This window comes from Populus trichocarpa, chromosome 2, assembly GCF_000002775.5.
Source record: "Populus trichocarpa isolate Nisqually-1 chromosome 2, P.trichocarpa_v4.1, whole genome shotgun sequence".
NCBI classification, from domain to species: Eukaryota; Viridiplantae; Streptophyta; class Magnoliopsida; order Malpighiales; family Salicaceae; genus Populus; species Populus trichocarpa.
Genome location: NC_037286.2, coordinates 5,899,622 through 5,918,617, shown reverse-complemented (window position 1 = coordinate 5,918,617; position 18,996 = coordinate 5,899,622). Strand labels below are relative to the sequence as shown.

The 18,996-nt window shown below is 37.5% G+C and overlaps 3 protein-coding genes and 3 long non-coding RNA genes across 15 annotated transcripts; 2 read left to right on the top strand and 4 right to left on the bottom strand.

The window, feature by feature from the left end:
• The first annotated feature begins 450 nt into the window (after positions 1-450).
• On the top strand, positions 451-4,589 carry LOC7466466 (chlorophyllide a oxygenase, chloroplastic). Of its 4 annotated transcripts, none has more exons than XR_002980539.2 (9): positions 451-613; positions 1,182-1,418; positions 1,509-1,613; positions 1,853-2,128; positions 2,346-2,493; positions 2,626-2,810; positions 2,926-3,038; positions 3,276-3,667; positions 3,947-4,128. XR_002980539.2 is itself a non-coding variant. In XM_002302197.4 (9 exons), the coding sequence occupies exons 1-9, from the start codon at positions 536-538 to the stop codon at positions 4,115-4,117; spliced, it is 1,608 nt and encodes a 535-aa protein (XP_002302233.2). In that variant the 5' UTR covers positions 451-535; the 3' UTR covers positions 4,118-4,589. The 4 variants fall into 4 exon arrangements, 2 of the variants coding, with proteins under 2 accessions (XP_002302233.2, XP_024451699.1); XR_002980540.2 differs by having other exon boundaries at positions 2,922-3,038; positions 3,373-3,667; XM_002302197.4 differs by having other exon boundaries at positions 3,373-3,667; positions 3,947-4,589.
• A 90-nt stretch (positions 4,590-4,679) lies between these two features.
• LOC7466465 (uncharacterized) lies at positions 4,680-5,353 on the bottom strand. Its single transcript, XM_002300949.4, has one exon. The coding sequence runs from the start codon at positions 5,128-5,130 to the stop codon at positions 4,789-4,791; it is 342 nt and encodes a 113-aa protein (XP_002300985.1). The 5' UTR covers positions 5,131-5,353; the 3' UTR covers positions 4,680-4,788.
• Positions 5,354-5,721: 368 nt separating this feature from the next.
• Positions 5,722-6,661, top strand: LOC127905025 (uncharacterized). The gene is made up of 2 exons (XR_008058634.1): positions 5,722-5,983; positions 6,093-6,661. It is a non-coding gene; the product is annotated as an uncharacterized LOC127905025 (long non-coding RNA).
• A 2,032-nt stretch (positions 6,662-8,693) lies between these two features.
• Positions 8,694-9,675, bottom strand: LOC112326496 (uncharacterized). The gene is made up of 2 exons (XR_002980100.2): positions 9,417-9,675; positions 8,694-9,292 (listed from the first exon to the last, which is right to left on the bottom strand). It is a non-coding gene; the product is annotated as an uncharacterized LOC112326496 (long non-coding RNA).
• Positions 9,676-10,814: 1,139 nt separating this feature from the next.
• On the bottom strand, positions 10,815-11,405 carry LOC127904947 (uncharacterized). The gene is made up of 2 exons (XR_008058380.1): positions 11,114-11,405; positions 10,815-10,970 (listed from the first exon to the last, which is right to left on the bottom strand). It is a non-coding gene; the product is annotated as an uncharacterized LOC127904947 (long non-coding RNA).
• Positions 11,406-11,774: 369 nt separating this feature from the next.
• Positions 11,775-18,781, bottom strand: LOC18096215 (leucine-rich repeat extensin-like protein 5). 7 transcript variants are annotated; one of them, XR_002980098.2, is made up of 7 exons: positions 17,804-18,781; positions 17,307-17,349; positions 15,747-15,877; positions 15,122-15,226; positions 14,949-15,017; positions 14,567-14,644; positions 11,867-11,936 (listed from the first exon to the last, which is right to left on the bottom strand). XR_002980098.2 is itself a non-coding variant. In XM_024594516.2 (6 exons), exons 1-6 carry the CDS (start codon positions 18,458-18,460, stop codon positions 11,919-11,921), a joined length of 981 nt encoding a protein of 326 aa, XP_024450284.2. In that variant the 5' UTR covers positions 18,461-18,781; the 3' UTR covers positions 11,775-11,918. The 7 variants fall into 7 exon arrangements, 3 of the variants coding, with proteins under 3 accessions (XP_024450284.2, XP_052306133.1, XP_052306134.1); XR_008058379.1 differs by lacking the exon at positions 11,867-11,936 and adding an exon at positions 13,571-13,624; XR_002980097.2 differs by lacking the exon at positions 11,867-11,936 and adding an exon at positions 14,268-14,417.
• Positions 18,782-18,996: the final 215 nt, after the last annotated feature.

The window sequence follows — 18,996 nt, the reverse complement described above, 5'->3', positions numbered from 1 at the left end:
CTCGTTGCATAGCTGAGCCCACCTGAATCCATCAAATCCTTATCACCCTCTCTAATAGCAACATAGTCAAAGATAATTGGAGGATGAGATTTCAATGCACATCACATTTATTTCTTTATTTCAAACAACATCTTGACTAACATAAGATTTTTCAACACAGTCTGGGAATTCAAAAATCCATGAAAAAAAAAGAAAGAAATATAAATAAACAAATAGTAGTGGTCGAAGAAGAAGATTTAAAAAGAAAACACAGAGATAGAGAAAGATATCTAGAGAATCCTAGCTGGCAAGATGTGAAGCAGAAAGCCCCTCGATTGCAAGTACCAAAATATCCTCTTCTCTCAGACAAGAGCAAGCATGTGGTAGAAGGAGTTTCCACGTGTTAGACCACGGAGTCCACGTTTCTCCACGTGGCAAACCATGGGAGGCCAGCGGAGATCGCTCGTAGCGCTAACCTCTTATCAACAGATAAAACTGATTTTCCTTTTTCTCTCTCTCTCTCTCTCTGGGCTTTGTTTGCAAAGTTTCAAACGCCATGACCGCCTTTGCTACTGCTGCAGCTCTCTCTCTACCCAACTCTCTATTCCGATCATCTAAGCTCAACTGTAAGAAGGTAACCTTTTGCCTTTATTTACTTGCTAAGTTTATCTGGGTTCTTGCTAAATTTAGTGGAAGGGATAGCTATAATTGTTGATTCGTAACTTCCTTTTCTTTTAAGTATATATCTCCGCTGAGGGATTGGAAATGGCTTTTAATTCATTAAAATACTATTATGCTATCCGCTTAACTTGATAGAAAAATGATTTGATGCTAAGATATTGGACTTTTTGGTATGTTTATCTGCTGAAGTTACAGGGGCTCTAGTCTACTACATTTAGAGGAAAGTTAATTGAGTTAATTGAATTATCAATGGTGCTGGTGCTTAACCACACAATACGTGTTTTTTCGATATTTTGCTAATCTTGGTATATGGCAATCCGAGGGAAACTTTATTTGACTGGTTTAGTTCCAAGTAAGATAGTGATCATAGTCAACTCTGTACGCTGACATTTGTTGACCGATCCTATTTGTGTTTATTCTATTTATTGGTTTAGTTCTAAGTTAGATAGTGATCATAGTTTCCTGCTAAGGCTATTTTAAACTTTTATGGCTTAAATGGTGATCTGTGTGTGAATTCTCAGGGTGTTAGAGGAGGGTTTGGGGTGTTTGCAGTGTTAGGGGAGGAAGGTGGGTTGTTAGATAAGAAGAGTACATGGGGTCCACTCTTCGACGTGGAGGATCCGAGGTCTAAGATGCCACAGTTTAAAGGGAAGTTCTTGGATTTTTATCAAGCACTTGAAGTGGCGAGATATGATATTCAGTACTGTGATTGGCGAGCTCGGCAAGATCTGCTTACTATCATGATCCTTCATGAAAAGGTCTGTTGAAATTCATTGCATAAATTTACACCGAGATTATTGTTTTAACAAGGCAACTTTCAACTCTCATCTTGAGAAATATGGTCGCAGGTTGTTGAAGTTCTAAATCCCTTAGCTCGTGATTACAAGTGTATTGGTACCATGAAGAAGGAGCTTGCGGAGTTGCAAGATGAGTTAGCCCAAGCTCACAGACAGGTTTGGAAATTATCCTCTATAACTACTGATGGAAAATGCACACCTGTTGAGACACAAATAACCACTCATTGATTACATGCATTCACTAGATCAGGATCCATTATGTAGATCAAGTGAGACACACATTCATCAAAGTGCCATCAAGCAAACTCTTCCACTTTTACCATTAAACTGTTGAGATGCTCTAGAGGTTTACCATTTTCATTAACTTGTTAATGCCTGGCCCATGACTGATACAGGTTCATATATCTGAAGCAAGGGTTGCTACTGCTTTGGATAAACTAGCTTACATGGAAGAATTGGTTAATGATAGGCTGTTACAAGATAGAAACCAAGCAGAGCCTGACCAAGAATCCCCTTCTCCCAGCACTTCGACTCAATCTCTGGATACTGTAAAACGAAAGTCGCCCCGGAAAAACTTGAATGTGTCAGGTCCAGTTCAACCTTACCATCCTCGCCTTAAGAATTTCTGGTATCCTGTTGCTTTCTCCACTGATCTGAAGGATGACACAATGGTAAGCTACTATTTTCAATTGTGATTCACTCTGTACGTGTGAAATACCATCATGGAAAGAAACTCATCAGCCTTTGCACATAAAAAGCATTTTTATTGTTACAGTTCTGCTCACATTTTACTTTGAAAGGGGAGGGAAGGAGCTGCCCCTGTGAAGCATTTGTGATTTCAATGGCTTGTGATTGTCTTCTTATTCCTATGCCACTTCTCTGTTTCAGATTCCAATTGATTGTTTCGAGGAACCATGGGTTCTCTTTCGTGGCAAAGATGGGAAACCAGGATGTGTTCGAAACACCTGTGCACATAGAGCATGTCCTCTCCACCTTGGTTCAGTGAATGAGGGTCGAATCCAATGTCCTTACCACGGTCAGTGAGAAATATAGTAAATCATTTGAATTTCATGTAAATAATGCTTATGAATCATAAAGCATATGATTAAGCTGTGAAAGAAAGAACAGATCACTGATTCTTGAAATTTTGTTGATCAATAAACATCAGGCTGGGAATACTCAACAGATGGAAAATGTGAGAAAATGCCTTCCACAAGATTACTTGATGTGAAGGTAAAATCATTGCCATGTTTTGAGCAAGAAGGCATGATCTGGATTTGGCCTGGTAGTGACCCTCCGGCAGCAAGCCTTCCGTCATTACAACCTCCTCCAGGTTTTCAAGTCCATGCTGAGGTATGATTTCTAGATACTTTAAACTTTTGCAAAAGATGGAAGGTTGGCAAATTATGCTTGTGTGATTTATTAATAAACATGTCATCTCATAAACGTAATGCCTTGCATAAGATAGATTGTGATGGAACTTCCAGTGGAACACGGCCTACTTCTGGACAACCTTTTAGATCTCGCACACGCCCCTTTTACTCACACATCCACCTTTGCCAAGGGGTGGACCGTTCCAAGGTTTGTTCTTTTAACTTTTACTGTTGAACTGGAACAAAATATCCTTCAAGATGTTGAAAAGATTATATCAATTAGAAGAAAAGGTTTATCTGTTTTTCAATGATTTCCACATGGTGAACCCGTTATTTATTTCAAATGATGTGAAAGACAATGTACAATTGAATGCACTACTGTCTGGATTGCAATTTGCAAGTCGTTAATCTGTGATCAATCTGCCTTGTATCTGATTGGTGCTAGGAATCAATTCACTGGTGTTTGTGGTGAAAGCTTTTATGTCAGGGTAAGGAAATGTGACTTGAACTCTCTTTATTTTGTTTGTGATCCAAATCCTCAGCTTGGTGAAATTTTTGACGCCTGCATCTGGCCTCCAAGGGTATTGGGATCCTTATCCCATAGATATGGAATTTCGACCACCTTGCATGGTGTTATCAACCATTGGGATCTCAAAGCCTGGAAAACTAGAGGGTCAAAGCACCAGGGAGTGTGCAACTCACCTTCACCAACTTCATGTTTGCTTGCCTTCCTCAAGACAAAAGACTAGGCTATTATACAGAATGTCACTGGATTTTGCTGGCGTGCTGAAGCACTTTCCTTTCATGCATTACCTATGGAAACATTTTGCTGAACAGGTACAAAATTCCCCTTCTGTTTTGCTTTATATTATGTTTATTTTTACCATCTTATTACTAGTTTTTACTAAAAAAACCACCACCATGGCACCACCTGAAACGCTGCGCGATCAAATAGTTGGGAGTTTGCCACAATCCCACCAGTTTTGATCCTATTAAATCCAAGTGCCACAGTGCCACGGTGGGAATGATTAACAATAATACCAATTAATACCTTTGCCATAACGCTTCTCTCACATTTCCAGCCAATATTCAAAGTTTCAAACTTGTATGAAACAGGTCTTGAACGAGGATCTACGACTAGTCCTCGGCCAGCAAGAGCGGATGATCAACGGTGCCAACGTGTGGAATTGGCCAGTATCTTATGATAAACTAGGAGTAAGATACAGACTATGGAGAGATGCTGTTGAAAGAGGAGCAAAGCAATTACCGTTCAGGAAATCAACGTAAAGAAAAACAAACTCTAGAATGGATTTTACTTCTCTGGTAATCGGCCCCCCCTTCCACCTTAACAATCTCGCATTCGCTTGCAAATGAAGCCAATCACTGTTGAACGGTAGTGTGGTTTAGATTTTGGTCTCTCAAAAGTAGAGTCGCAAGAAACTCAGCGGAAACTGTTAATTGATCCGAGGCAGAGAAGAGATAATGGTGATCTGTACAGCACAAAGCCCTTGTAAAATTAAGAGAAACTGTACACTCCCATTATTAATTTTGTGTACAGCAAAATCTTTTTCTTTTTCTTCTTTTCCTTACTTTCCTTTTGATTCCTCTTCCAGCCAATGAAGACATCATCAAGATTCTTTTTTCCCAATTCTTGAAAAACACTTAAAGTGTTGGATTATCTCTAACCATTGTGAGATGTAAATTTCTGTATCATAATTTATTATCATGTCCCATGGAAGGTGTTTTAACATTTCCTTCATTTCTTTTTCTCAGAAAGCAAACAGCTTCCTTGAACTCCCTTGTGCGAATTACTTCTTTGTTGCTACACAAAGCAAAATCAGACCAACCATTGAAAATCAACTACTTTCAGTAGACGAAACAAAGAAAAACAATAATTTATTATTACATATCAAGAAGCGAAGCCCAATTCCACCCAAGGTCCCAAACCCACGATTTAATTACAGAGAAGACCCACAGAAAGGACAGAACTTAAACTCAGACTCAACAACCCGGTCACAAAAATGACACCGCAGGCTTTCTGTAACCACCGATCGCGGCAGGGAGTAATCTGACTTAGGAGGTGTATGAGAAAAAGATTGGGGGAATATAAGATTGCAGTTGTTACAATGCATAGCAGGTTCTTTACCAGGCCATTTCCAGACAGGAATAAAGAACAGCTTCAGAACTTTCTCGTACTCCACTAGATCAGCTTTAGAGGCGCACCTTATGCATCTGCCCGCACCTGATTTCAGGACTTGACGCACCTGTTGCTCTACTCCTCCTACAAAGAAGAAGAACATCTTCTAATTTATGTTCTGTCTTTGCTTTCGTGTCTGTGTTTTTCTTTTCTGTTTGGGTTCTGGGTATTGCTGAAGAAATAGCGGTGGAGGGCGGCTTCACTTGCTAGTCACAGGAGGCTTCTGGGGTTCTCTTTCCTTTTCTTCTACTGACTGCTATATTGCCTGCTGGGCTACGTGTAAATGCCTCAATGCGCCCATTGAATGGATAGTGAAATTATTATTTTTTCAATTGGTTCCTTTTAAAATCAAAAAGATAATTGTTGATTTTGTTTTTAGAGGTAGTAAATGTACAGGGATGACAAATTTCAACTAGTATCGTCCAACAGGGGTGAGCAAAAAAACCGATAAACCGATTAAACCGAGAAAACCGGAAAAAAAATAACTGAAAAAACCGAACCGAAAAAAAAAACCGAATTAACCGATTAAAAAATCACAAAAAAATTCCGGTTCGGTTCGGTTTCGGTTTCTAAAGCCTGAAACCGATTGAACCGAACCGAACCGAACCGGTTCAACCAGCCACCACTTAAAAAAAAAACAAGTATAAATACAATCTTTTCTAATTTCTAACCCTAGACTAACATTCAGCCGTCACCCCCCCTCCCCCTTTCTCTGCATCTCTCCCTTTACTCTCACTTTCTCCCCTCCCTTGCCCCCCCTTCTTTTCTCTGCATCTTGCTTTACTCTCACTTTCTCCCCTCCCTTTACTCTCTGCTTTGCTTTGATTTTCCTCCCCTTCCTTATGGATTTGGTTCCTTTAGGTTTTCTTCAGATCTTAGTTCTCCTGTCGAGTCTGTGGTTGGCTCTACTGAGACAGAGAGCGATGAAGAAGATTACTGGCACCAAAAAAATTAAGGTATTGCTTCCTTTATGTTTCTTTTTAAAGTAGAACAACCTGCTGGTTTTTGTGATTATGTTTTTTGGGGCTAATGTTCGGCTCTTGGGTTTTTTGCCTGATTTGCAAGGTTGAGTTTTGTTTGGATCGCCTCAATCAACGCTATGTGTAGTTGGACGCAGGTGAGGTTGTAGACAAGGGTCTAGCCGTGGAAACCCGAATGGGTCTTCACCTCCAGTAACTTGGGATCTGCTATACGAGGCTGCAGGAGAAGTAGAGAGGACCATTGGGTTTGAACCGGTTTGGAAGGGAAAAAAACCGAACCGAATCGAACCGAAATTAATCTGTTTGAACTGGTTTTCGGTTCGGTTCGGTTCAAAAATTTTAAAAAAAAATTCGGTTTGGTTGTTTATTTTGGTTCAAAACCGGACCGAACCGAAAATGATCAGCCCTATCGTCCAATGTAATTAGATTGCTTTTTTATACGGTGAGAAAACCACATGCAGGTAAGATTTTATCAGGGTTGTATGTGAAAATAAGTGATGGATTCACCTAACTTTTATCTAATTTGATATTTTTTTTATTAAGATTTTTATTAATATGTGTATAATATTTTTATATGTGTATTTGAATTTGAATTTTATTATGTTTTCTTTTTATTTAAGAATTTTATTCTTTATAAAGTAATTATTTTTAGTATATCTTTTTAAGATTTAGGAAAGTCTATAATAAGATGAGTTTAGCAATATGTCAGATCCAAAATACTTGATTTCAACAATCAACCGATCATAAGGAAACATGGTCTGACAAGATGTCAGACCAAATATATTTGGGTTCGGCCTTTAGCTGAACCTAATAAAACATGAGTTCGATCAGATATCAGACTCAAATATGCTTAAATTAAGTCGTTGATTAAATCTAAAGTACTCAAATATGCTTAAATTAAGTCGTTGATTAAATCTAAGGTATTATGGGCTTGGCGAGATGTCAGGTTCAATATAGTCAGTTAAACTCAAGGTAATATATCAAGTTCTAGATGGACATCTAAACTGAAAATATAACATGTTGGATAAACTGTTATGTCCTTTAATCCAGATCATGTTACATCTCATGTCTTGAGTATCCAAGACTAAGGAATCCTACTTCTATAATAATTATATAAACCATTCATATATAAGGTAATGATCTCTCTTCACTTATAAATGTACAAAAAGTCTCTTAAGAGACCATCACACTTACCATTTTATTAATGATGTATAAGAGACATTTGTCCCTCATTAATGTGACAAAAAAATAAAGGACTTTTCAGTCCTTCCATTCTCTAAAAAAGACAAGGTTTAGGGGGTATAAATACCATTTAAACCATCCAGGTATAGGTTCAAAATCTTTTTATTTTATAAGAGCTTACAAACATCACTTGTTATTTACAAACATCACTTGTTGTTCACAAACATCACTTGTTGTGTACATATTATTTAAGTAGCATGCTTTTGATATAATTGATATGAATTTGCTTGCATCTTGGCTATATTAGAGAATATGTTCATGCACTTTTCATTTTTTTAATTGAAACAATATAGTTGTTACAAACATTAACATTACACACACTAAATTAGCTATTACAAATAATTTTACAATTGTTAAGATAGCTTCTATATTGTGATTTTTTATCCATACTCTACGTAATTCATCTTTCAATTTATTTACTTCATGTATTATTTGGTGAACATCATTAACATCATTAGCACTTCCTTCCCCTCTCGTGGATGATTTAGTTTCATTCATAGGTATGCACTAGTCAAATTAGAAATTCTTGCATGACTTATCATCGCATCTATAAAACAACTTATTTTTACTAGCTTATGTTTCCAATATTCTAACAGTAGCTCTCTTTTCATATTTCATGTACTTTCTATTCTTGAATTATAGTCCATCTAATTTGTACTAACTTTGTATGCTATTAGTATTTAGTACTTGATGAAGATAATGTCATGCTCGTAATAATTTTGTTTTATAGTTGTGTTGATTATGAAATTATGGTGAAAATAAAAAAGGAATTGTTGAGATGTTATTTATGAGTTATGGTAAAAATTGATTGCGTTACTTTTATGGAAAAGAAAATATGGAATTTTGTTAGGTTTGACTGGTTTATTTAATGAAATTTTGGTGAAAATGAAAGAGGATGTGTTGGGGAAAATGATGGAGAGGATGCTAGATTTCTTGCTAGGTAATACATGCTCGAATGCGGCTGGAAATTGTTGTAAATACTATAATTTATGATATTTTTGTAATTAAATAAAAACTACCACCAACTCGTTCTCAGAAAAATAGGCCAACAGCTGTCATCAAAGTGCAAGATGGAAAGTTTAATATTTAAAAACATGGTGGAAAATGAAAAATGAACCAAACCTTGAAATGCTCAATGTAATTTTCCCTTTTACGTATTATTTTTGCTACTAAAAAAACAAATTAAGTTCCTATTAATTGCAAAGATTTATTTTTAACGCACCATAAGCTTCATGGCACACGTAAGCTTCATGGCACACGAGGAAGGGAAAAAAAATGAATTTTATGGCCTAGCGTATAAAAAGCGTTGGTCCATGCGTGATCGGCATGACTACGAGCCAGTACCTCGTCCTCGGGTAATATTTCATTGATTACGGTAAGAGAAGACGACGACTACGCTACTAGGCTGGATTCTCGAAAATGGAATGTATTCAGGAGCGAAGTTGTTGATGGAAAAGAAAATCATAGAATTTTATTAATGACAAAGAATTTACAATGTAGCAGAACCAACAAAAAAGAAAAGAAAATTGCAGTTCGCATCTAACAGCTATCTATCAGAGTACTGAAAATGCAAGAGAAGGGCAAAACAACCCAAAGATCTAACCAAAGAAACACAGCAGAACCAGCAGCAGCATCAGTTGCGGCAACAGGACTGCAACGCCAATATCAGAAGTAGCAATGCAGTAGAAACATAACTGAAACTGGGATCCACCTCAAGTATGGCAGGCACAATGGAATGCAGAATCGCAGTGAAAGGAGCAAAACATTGACTCCTCTGGCCGGGCCCTTGCACCAGAAATGGGACTTCATGACTCGGTAGAAGTGCCAGCAGTACATATTGAGAACAAACCCCCGAGATATGCAGCAACACAAATAAAAATGCTGCTAGTAACCCTGCAGTAACAAAACTAGCAGCATTTCAGCGGATATATATATATATATATATATATATATAGCAGTCCAGCACTGTTGCAATGTTCTCCTTGTTGAAGGCAACCGCAGCCAATATCCATCCAAGAGCAGAATCCAGCTAGGCAGCAACCACTTCAAAGGAGGATGGGTGCATCGTAGTAGCAACATAACCAACGAAGTGAAGAAAAGAATATGAGGCTAGGGCAAGGGACCATCAAAACAACAACAGAGCAATACCGCAGCAGCTGTAGGCTACCTGTTCTTGTTTTGCTGGAGCTAAGGTATTGGATTGTCCAGCCAATCAGCAGACAAGTGCGTTGTTGCTTTATTCTGATATTCAATAAGCCATTGATTTGAAGATTAAAAGTACCTTCAAGAGCTACACACTGACAGCTGAAAGTTGGCCAGCCGAAGCCATCACCGTATCAAACATGTCCATAGGTGATTGTTATATTCAACTTCAATAGCGATCCATCTTCTGTGTAACATCGTGGCTCATTATCACTGGAGATTTTCTGCATGCATTATCAATTTTGTTTAGTTTAAAGAATGTCCTTGGCTGCTTGCTGCATATGATCTATTATTTCTAATATTATGAAACCCCATAACATGGATCACAAAGGGCTTGTAGCAAAGAAGAACTTGCTTCCCTTATTTCTGGTCTACTTACACCCAGTTAAATAGCCCCTTTGTTATAAGCTGTATGTGATCCATATATATCATAAGCAATTCCAACTATAATACTAATCAATTATTGGGAGTCCCATCACCTAAAGGAATTTGCTCAATAGTCTCACATCCGATGGAAATGACATCTGAATTGTTTGTACCATGGCGATCCATTGAACTTATCAAACTTCAAGAAGCCTAGAACCAGGAAATTTGCTGGGCTGGGGTTAGTACCATCCATTACTATTTCATCGAGAAGTCTATACCCTAAGAAATTTGATTAACACTCAGATTTCTGCAGCAGAAATATCTGAATCCTACCATAAAATCTTTATCAAAAACATGAACCCCAGTTGTGTCAGCAGGTGCTATTCTGACAGAAGACACAGCAATAAAGATCCCTAAGGTTATAGACTTCTAACTGTTCCTTGCTTGCCATTTCATTACTCAATCCAATATTGCAATTGCTTAACAAAACACTTCTCAAAACCCAGAGAGTTCCTAAGATATGCCCCCTTGGACCAGATAATGGTCTTAATACTTCCTAGGCCATCTAGTTTCCTAAAATGTTCAATCCTTAATCGACGAGACTATCATCCTCTGAAAAACTGATAATGGACCTCACTTGTCTCCATTATATGCTCTGCTCCTCCAACATAGAGGACAAACATTCTGCACAAATTAGAAAACAAGGGGAGATGGCTGGGTCTCCTTCATGGAGTCCCATTGAGGGGGTCAAGTAGCCCCCACTGAATAAGCTCAAAATGTAACTGAGATAACCCATTTAAGCAAATACATAACATTCAAGTTAACAAAATTTTCATGAACACTGAATGCACAAAGACATGATGCAAGAAATTAAGCAGCAGGACCAAACCCCAAAATCAAGATTTTCAAGATATAAAGAACAAAGTACTAAAATTTTCACAAGCTTGAAACTTTGAATGTAAAGAATGCAAGAATTCCACGACATTCTTTTGCTTGCCTGAATGGTGATTGGTCCTTTCAATAGCGTTTTTGAATCATCTCCGGGAACACATTCCCCATTACAATTTCATTTTCTCCAGCAAAGACATCATTTGCATCAGGGACGAGGCATGTCTTATGGACTTGTTACAAGAAGAATCCACAACAGGGCACTCTGCAATCAACAAATCTTTAGTTGGCTTCATAATAATTGGAGTAATTATACCAGAATCAATCTCCACCATCTAGTTTAATTAGGAATTGAAACAGAAATTGCTAACTACTACATGGCAGCATGTAACAAATAAACCCCCCTACCTCATTTCCTTGTATTCAATTTGACAAATGGCCAGGTGATTCAGTGGGCAAAGCGATTTCTCTAAAGCCACAAGAGTTCCAGCAATCTCCATCATAGACATGCAAACCAAAAGCAAGTAGCTTCCAACCAACAGTCACCAAAAACTTTAACTTTGCTATATCAAAAACTTCCCAAAAAGCCTGACCCGCAATGATTTAGTGGCTGGGACAACCTTGATTGTCCTGATTATCATTGATTCCTTGGTAGCCGCCTCGGTCGTTTTGCGTATATTATATAATGTATCCTCTGGCTTCCCCTGCAATTAAAACAAAACAATTGAATCCTTGTATCAGATACTGAAGACACACACCACAGAGAATAAGTACAACCAATTTTGGGGTTTTCTTTGTTTTTGATATAAAAAAAAGTCAGCAATTCTAGGCACTTCTTTTTAAAAATCGCACATGCAGCAGAAAACCCCAAAATCTATATATATAGAGAGAGAGAGAGAGAGATTTTTACCTTGATCTAAATCATGCAACTCCAAGAAATATCCATTCCAATCCATAACCTTCGATCATCAAGGCATGGCAAACCGGCACAAAGGGCACAAGTGGCTAGTCTCCAGCCACCTAACAATACAATCTCCATGAAAAATATGCCCACAAGGCAAACACACAACCTCGCTACCCATCAAGAATTCCTCCAAGCATACCATGCATTCTTTCATTGAACACGAACCCTCAAGACTCATTCTTTTTAACCCATCAATACATGATTTACTAGCAGGCTTGAATCTTGAAGCTTCTTGCATTAAAGATTCGCTTAAAGCACGATCAATCTCTTCACGTTCATCATAAGGAGTAGTAACATGGATGGCCAAAACCATAGTTAGTACCTCGCTACTACTAGCATTGCATGGATTAGTAACCATGTCTAAAGCAAAAGAGGAGATATCAGGGGCAGCACTCTCAATGAAGTCTGATGAACAACCCATGCTAGAAAGTATTTCTTTAACGATACTCTCACGATTTACATGTGATGAAAAGAGCTGGCGTGGAAATAGGTGGGATTCGTTGGTTGTGTTTAATGGTATTTGTATGGTTTCGGGGTAACATAGTTCAAGAACATGGCTGAATTGTAAGTGGATGATGATTGCATCGGTGGTTGGGGCTGTGGAATTGTTGCTGTCAACGTTGGTGCTGAAATCTTGGCGCATATGGTATTGATAAATGGTTGACGGTGCCATTAGAGAGAGAATGCTTTTTTTTTAAAGCTTTTAATTCACCCGGCTCTTGCTATGATATGGTTTGCTTAGGATATGAGAGAGTGATTTGCCTTTGAGATGGAGTGGTGTGGTTTTATAGGGGATTACTGAGTCGGTTCTGTTGCTTATCTGATAGGGACTGTGTTCCACCGTGGCCGGTTCAAGTCTTTTTTAATATATAAAAAAATAAAGCTAAGATGATGCAATCACTTTTAAAAAAAGAATTCAGACTCCACTTATTATTTACTGTTTAATGAGTTAAACTAAATTAAATTATAAGAATAAAAAAAAATACAACAACAAAAAAATAAAATAAAATAATTAACAATATAGAAACGATAATATTAAAGAGCTATTTTGGACTCTGTTCAATCACATACCCAAACAAACCTGCACGTGTGAGGGCTTACAGCATCATCTTTAGTTTAAAAGCCTAGACTAATGGGTATGTATCCATTCTATGTATTTGTCCTTTAACAATTTATATGTGCAGAAATTGGTATATACATGCCATGAATCTTAAAAAATACTTGCTAAATGTGTTTGTTTCAGAGGTGGAGGTTGAGTTTCGGGTGAGAGACCCACAAAAAAACTAAAAAAAAAAGAAAAATTAACTTTTATAATTGAGTTTTGTGCATAATTGAGTTGTACCCAAACACAACCTGCAACAAAAGCTAAAACAAACACCCGAAAGTGCACTAGAATTGTGACTTCGACAATCATTGAGTGCTTGAGAGCATAGTTTTGAAACCCGGCCCGGCCCGGCAGGTCATCCCGGGGCTAGAACCTGGCCGGGTTGAAGAAAAAACGAGGGAAGAAAAAACCCGGTGTGACCCGACTGACCCGGCGGGTTGACCCAGTGACCCGGTTGCAAACCCGTTGACTTTTATTATTTTTTTATTTTTTTACTAAAACGATGTCGTTTTGATTTTTTTAAAAAACGAACTGACCCGGTCAAAACCCGGAACCCGGACCTTGAGCCGGGCCGGGTCTTAAAACTATGCTTGAGAGTATAAGATTGTTTTTTGAAATATTTTTTATTTAAAAATATATTAAAATAATTTTTTTATATTACCATTAAAAATCAATTTAAAAAATAAAAAAATTTTATAAAAAAATCAATTTAAATGACAAACAGCACTAAACAAGGAGAGTAATTTTAATAATAATAAAAAGACAAAAGGAAGGAGAGAGTCTTTTTCAAACCTACTTGCCTCCTTGGCTTGGTAGATGGGGTGCATCTTTTTCCACGAGCTGTTTTTACCTGTTATTTTAAGTGGTCTGTTAACAAAATCATTTCCAGGGGAAGTAATTTAAAACTTAGTCATTGCGGTTTTAAAAAATCAATTAGTTGGTCTCTAATCTCTATGATTTAAAAAATAAAAAATGTGCATGTTCATTGTTTTCCCACAACAAGTCAAAATACCACGTCATGGATGTAAACTTAACAATTAAAAATAAACCTAGAAGAGAATTGGTTTTATATATATATATATCTTTTAATATTAGATTTATTTTTTTATTGAGTTATCGGATTGCAAATTGACACAGTTTTTTTAAAAAATTTCTAATTAATTTTTTTTTTAATTTTATTTTTTAATATTAAATTAACTAAAAATTAAATTTCATAATTTATTTTGTTTGTTTTTATTAAATTATTTTTACCTCATGACTCAAGAATAGTATTTAACGAGTTAACTTAAGTTGATCTAAGTTATTTTTTATGTTTTTATTTTAATTGAATATTTTTTAAATTTTACCATTTAATATTATATTGATTAAAAATTAAATTTTATAATATGATTTGATTTATTTTTTATTAGATTACACTGAATATATAATATGATTACTGGATTGTAGCTGATAGCTGTGACAACCAAGTGCAATTGTACAGAGGAGAGGCAATAAAACTGTACAAAAAGAATCAAGCACCTTGTTTCAAGAAATAAGCAAATTGGGATTCTAGCACATTTGTTATTTTTTAAATAAGCAAATTGGGAAAAAAATGCTGATCATATTCTTCTTTGGCCATACAGAGTGGTGTAAAGAAGGGCACACTGCAAATAAAGTACATATTTCAATTAAGAAGATAGAAACTAAAACAGAAACTAAGAACTAAAACAAAAGATGCAAGAAGCCAAACATAGCAGAGGGCAATGAGGTTGGAGAATTCTAGCACAGAAGAAACAACAATATCAGCAGGTACCTGAAAGGCACATTCTGAGCCGTCCCGCAACTTGCCATCATGCTTTAGTGTTGCCATTATGGTTTTGACACAGCCAATCTGCAAAACGAAAGGAACTAGTCAGTATTTAAAATAATTTCATAGGAACAGAGTGAAAGGATTTCTTTCTTTAGTCTTCAAAATTACACCCAATAGAAGGCATTTCAAATGTGTTGTCAGGCGATGCAGAAGCTAGAGAAAAAATGGATAAAAAAATGAATATGATGCTCAAATTATCCAACACTTGATCATCGAGCCCAAAAATAATTATGGTACAATCCAAGTCAATATGATGCTTGGTATGGGGATGAAGATCACATCAACCAGCAAGTTTAAGATGAAGTTTTTCAAGAGAAATACAAACCCCAGGTAAGTCAATATCAGTTGGAATGCGTTTGCAGAAGTTTCCCGACTACTCTTGTACTTGAATACCCTATAACATGAAATTTAAAGTTTGCTAACAGTAATAAGGCAATGGTGTATCTAACATCCACGAATTTATAACAGTGAAAACAAAATTTCCTGGCTGCATCTCACACGCATGACAGCCTCAAAACCTTGGGGCCTGGTGACATTCCATCTCAGATCATTGTAAAGCTTGGCAGGGTCAGATAGAGCTGAGAAGGGGTAATGGTAATAAACCTGGAAGGAAAGAAACAGAGCACATTATATACATTAAAAAATAGGAGTCTTAGGCAATAATCAAGGAGCTCCCGGGTGTCAATGGATGATTGGCTGAAAAGCAGGGAAAACAACAGAACACAGTCAATACCACGAAAAAACACCATTTGGTCCCTATAACTTCAGCTTTAATTCATTTCTCGGTTCTTATAATTTTAATTTTTCACCCAACAATTAAATAGCTGAAACCTAACGAAAGTCCCATCTTTTTATCCAAAAATAACAGTATATCATAATGCAATATTGTTTTCAGTCACAGCATCACCAAACACCTCCACTAAACCCAAAGAAAACTTGCTCCTATCATAAAATTTGCAAAGAAATGATATCTGCTAATGGTATCTATTCTTAAAAAATAAATTTTCTGAGAAAAATTTGTTCAGTGTTATCCTTTATGTCATGGGGCAAAACAGATCTGGTTTGGAGAAAGCAGATAGCAAAAACTAAAAAACTAAAAAGCTAAAAAGCTCATTTACTTAACTGACCATGTACTCCTTTGAAGCAACAAATTCCACCGTTCCTCTACACAGTTCAGGCCTTTCATCAGCATCCCTGCGCCTACCATCTGGACCCAGGTTGCACTGATAGTCACGGGAGTCTCTTCAGCAAACCCTGCAAGCAAAGAGGTTCATGTAGTATTACAATCTATAGCTGTTACTTATATGTCAAAGCATGAAATAGACCAGATTCTGTACACCCAAATGAGTGCTAAAAATAATTTGAGGATATAACCACAGAAATAGGACAGTATGACCAATGAAATTTCACAGCAAATGACTAGAATGTTAGACCATTCCTCTACCGGATTTATCATATATTTGGTCTTTTTACTCTTGACATTTTCTTATTGTGGCCCTTCTACACTTTTTGTTTGTTTAGTTGATCAATATCTATCAAGGCAATTGCCATAGAATAAAAATAGTTTCTTGACCTCTTTGCTGAGTCCAGCTTCGGAAGCTTTTTTAGATAATTTGCTAGTGGGTGTTCAAGCAGACTGGAAAGACACACACGTTCAGCCATAAAACATTTAAATTTTGGAGGGCATTCTAGGAACTCTGATCTTTAGCAGTGAGTGAAGAATAAGCACGGGTGATCATCCACCTCAAAATAAAAGGAAAGTTAAAAAAAAAAAAGCAACGGCATATCTCCCTAGCAAAGAAATGTAAGAGTATGTAAGTTCTGGCACAAAAGATGCCTAAATGCAGCACTTCGTTGTATAGTAAATATACAACATATAAACTTGCAAGAAAAAAAATGACCCTTTGGTCCACTCATCTTAATAGACATATAATCTTTTAGTTTCATTCGAAAGCATACAAGGGATCTGTAGTAAAACAATCAAAGAAAAGTACAAAGTTATCACCATTCTAATGGGCCAGGTCCTACACCTTGTAACATAATATAATTCTCCATACTCGAAGATACTAAACACTCGAACATGACCTGATTGATAGTACACCTCATGTATCGTGGACTGCAATTACCAGAGTCTCTGGCTATTTACTCACTTGAAGCAGGCTTCAAAACATCAAATGTAATGAGAAAAAAAAAAAAAAAGAACAATATATAGAACCTGGTTCTACACAAGCAAAGACAGTATACGTGAGATTATTTTTGGCAAAAACAAAAAATGCAGAATTGAAGGGATTTGGTGTTTGTCTTTTTTCTTCTAATGCTTTAGTTTTTTCAAGTTTGCGTGGAATTCTCATCCTCCTGTTCTTTACTTTCCTCCATTTTACTGCATTAACATTTCATTTTTCTACCCAAAAAAATATACAAGGAATAAAAGAAATACAAAGAAAAAATGATCAAATCATAGAATCTACTCTAGCCAGTCTCAAAACAAATCAAGCAATATGCCCCTTCCATAAGAAGTTCAAATGACATGCGGGAGGAGGGTTAGCCTGATTGTTCAGACGTGTTTCATGATGGATTGATTCAGAGGTTAGAGTGGGCCTTGGAACACTCTTGCTATCCATCTTTGGTTGCCCTGCCAGAGAGGCTCCATTTTGGCCCATAGCAGGCGATATAGACATCATACCTTGGTTTGCTAAATGTGGAGGCGTTCCAAACTTTGTAGGTGGCTGCATGAAACCAGGAAAGTGTGGGAGCCAGCAAAAGGGTTAGATATTCAGAGTTAAGGTTGATGTTTAGCAAGAAGATGAAATGCATCTACATTAAACCCACGACATGCAAACAAAAAGAGAGTTCCACTAATATCAAAAGGGTTAATGATTTAGCAAGAAGAAGAAATGCATCTACATTAAATCCAAGACATGCAAACGAAAAGAGAGTTCCACAGATATCAAAAGGGGAACACGGAAGGCATCAAAATAGAACTTTTTCAGAAAGTTGACTACTTTGAAACATTAATAATTCTGAATTCCCTCCCATTTAATCTCTGGAGGAGATCTCAATTCTCGCAACTACATAAATTAGATAGAATAGGGTGAAACATGGTCCATGATATAACAATATAGATAAAATATAGTTCAGTTGTAAAATAAGTAAACAACAGATGTCAAAGAAATTGCTCACCTGCTGAGGTTGCAGTGACCATGTCTGTGCTCCAAAGGGAGGACCTGGGGGTGGCGGTACACCTTGAGATCCCGCTAAAAAAGGGGGCGGCACACCTGGACCTCCAACAGAAAATGGCGGCCGTGATTGCATAGAAGAAACAGGTGGAGCTTGAGGGGGAGCTGGAGCTGAAACAATTGGTGGAGATCCCATAGGTGGTGGTCGGGTACTGCTAACTGGAGGAAATCTAGGCCCACCAAGCATAGAACCAGAAGCAAACGACATCCCATTACTCACTGCTTCATTAGGTGGCACGCTCGATGTGTTAACAACTGGACCAGAACTCAACGGAGAAGACGAAGCAAAAGGACTCGGGCGAACCCCTGGCGGTGGCGGAACAGTAGGACCACTAGGTGAACCAGGAGAAGGGAAGCCACCAGAAGGAGGCACTGCGGGACCACGCATAGAAGAGGGCATTGACCCCGGAGGCGAGGGTCTGGACGCTAAAGGAGGTGGGGGCTGACTAACAGGAGGGCCAGTGGGTCGTCCTGCTGCTACATTGGGCGGTAATAAGGATGGTTGGGATCCTGAGGGCGGCTTTCCAGTTGACCAAAGAGTGGTCCCAGGCAGCGACGCCATTGGGAAACCAGGGGAAGGCCGAGAACCAGAATTGGGCATGGCAAGAGGTTGGTTTAAATTCAAATCTTACCTGAATTTTAACTTTCAAAAGAAAATCAAGGTACTTTTAATGATCTAATTCACTAATAGTGGTGTCTTCGAATCTCAAAATGTCAGAAGTTCTTTTATAAAAAATATTTACAAGTAAAGGAGTTCGTAAAAATCAGCATTTTACTTTTGTTTATGCAGTCAGATTGTTCAGATCATGACGGATGTTATGTTTGACTCTCTCTCCCTCCCTCGCTCTCGCTTTTAATATTAAATAACTAACTAGTAATACACACGAAGTTGGACAAAAAGAAAATCGAAAGAAAAGAAGGTGGGGGGGGGGGGGGGGGGGGGGGGGGGGGGGTGGGGGGGGTGCAAGGATCCATCCATGGATGTCATGAGCAGGTGTCCATTGTTGTAAAAGAAGAAGAAGAAGAAGCAGGTGACCCCAGCCTTGCTGGAACCTCTACAGAGCCAGCCAAAACAAATCAACCAAAAAGAGGAGTTTAACTCTGATGACTATAGTTCGTGAAAAAATTATCCAAACT

Coding starts and splice junctions, on each gene's coding strand:
- LOC7466465 (XM_002300949.4), bottom strand. CDS start 5,130: ATGTTCTTCTTCTTTGTAGGAGGAGTAGAGCAACAGGTGCGTCAAGTC.
- LOC7466466 (XM_002302197.4), top strand. CDS start 536: ATGACCGCCTTTGCTACTGCTGCAGCTCTCTCTCTACCCAACTCTCTA. Junction 1,614..1,852: donor TAGCCCAAGCTCACAGACAG/GTTTGGAAATTA, acceptor TGACTGATACAG/GTTCATATATCTGAAGCAAG. Junction 2,494..2,625: donor AATCCAATGTCCTTACCACG/GTCAGTGAGAAA, acceptor AATAAACATCAG/GCTGGGAATACTCAACAGAT.
- LOC18096215 (XM_024594516.2), bottom strand. CDS start 18,460: ATGCCCAATTCTGGTTCTCGGCCTTCCCCTGGTTTCCCAATGGCGTCG. Junction 17,350..17,803: donor GGTCACTGCAACCTCAGCAG/GTGAGCAATTTC, acceptor GGTTTCATGCAG/CCACCTACAAAGTTTGGAAC. Junction 14,645..15,746: donor TTCAAAGGAGTACATGGTCA/GTTAAGTAAATG, acceptor TTCGTTTTGCAG/ATTGGCTGTGTCAAAACCAT.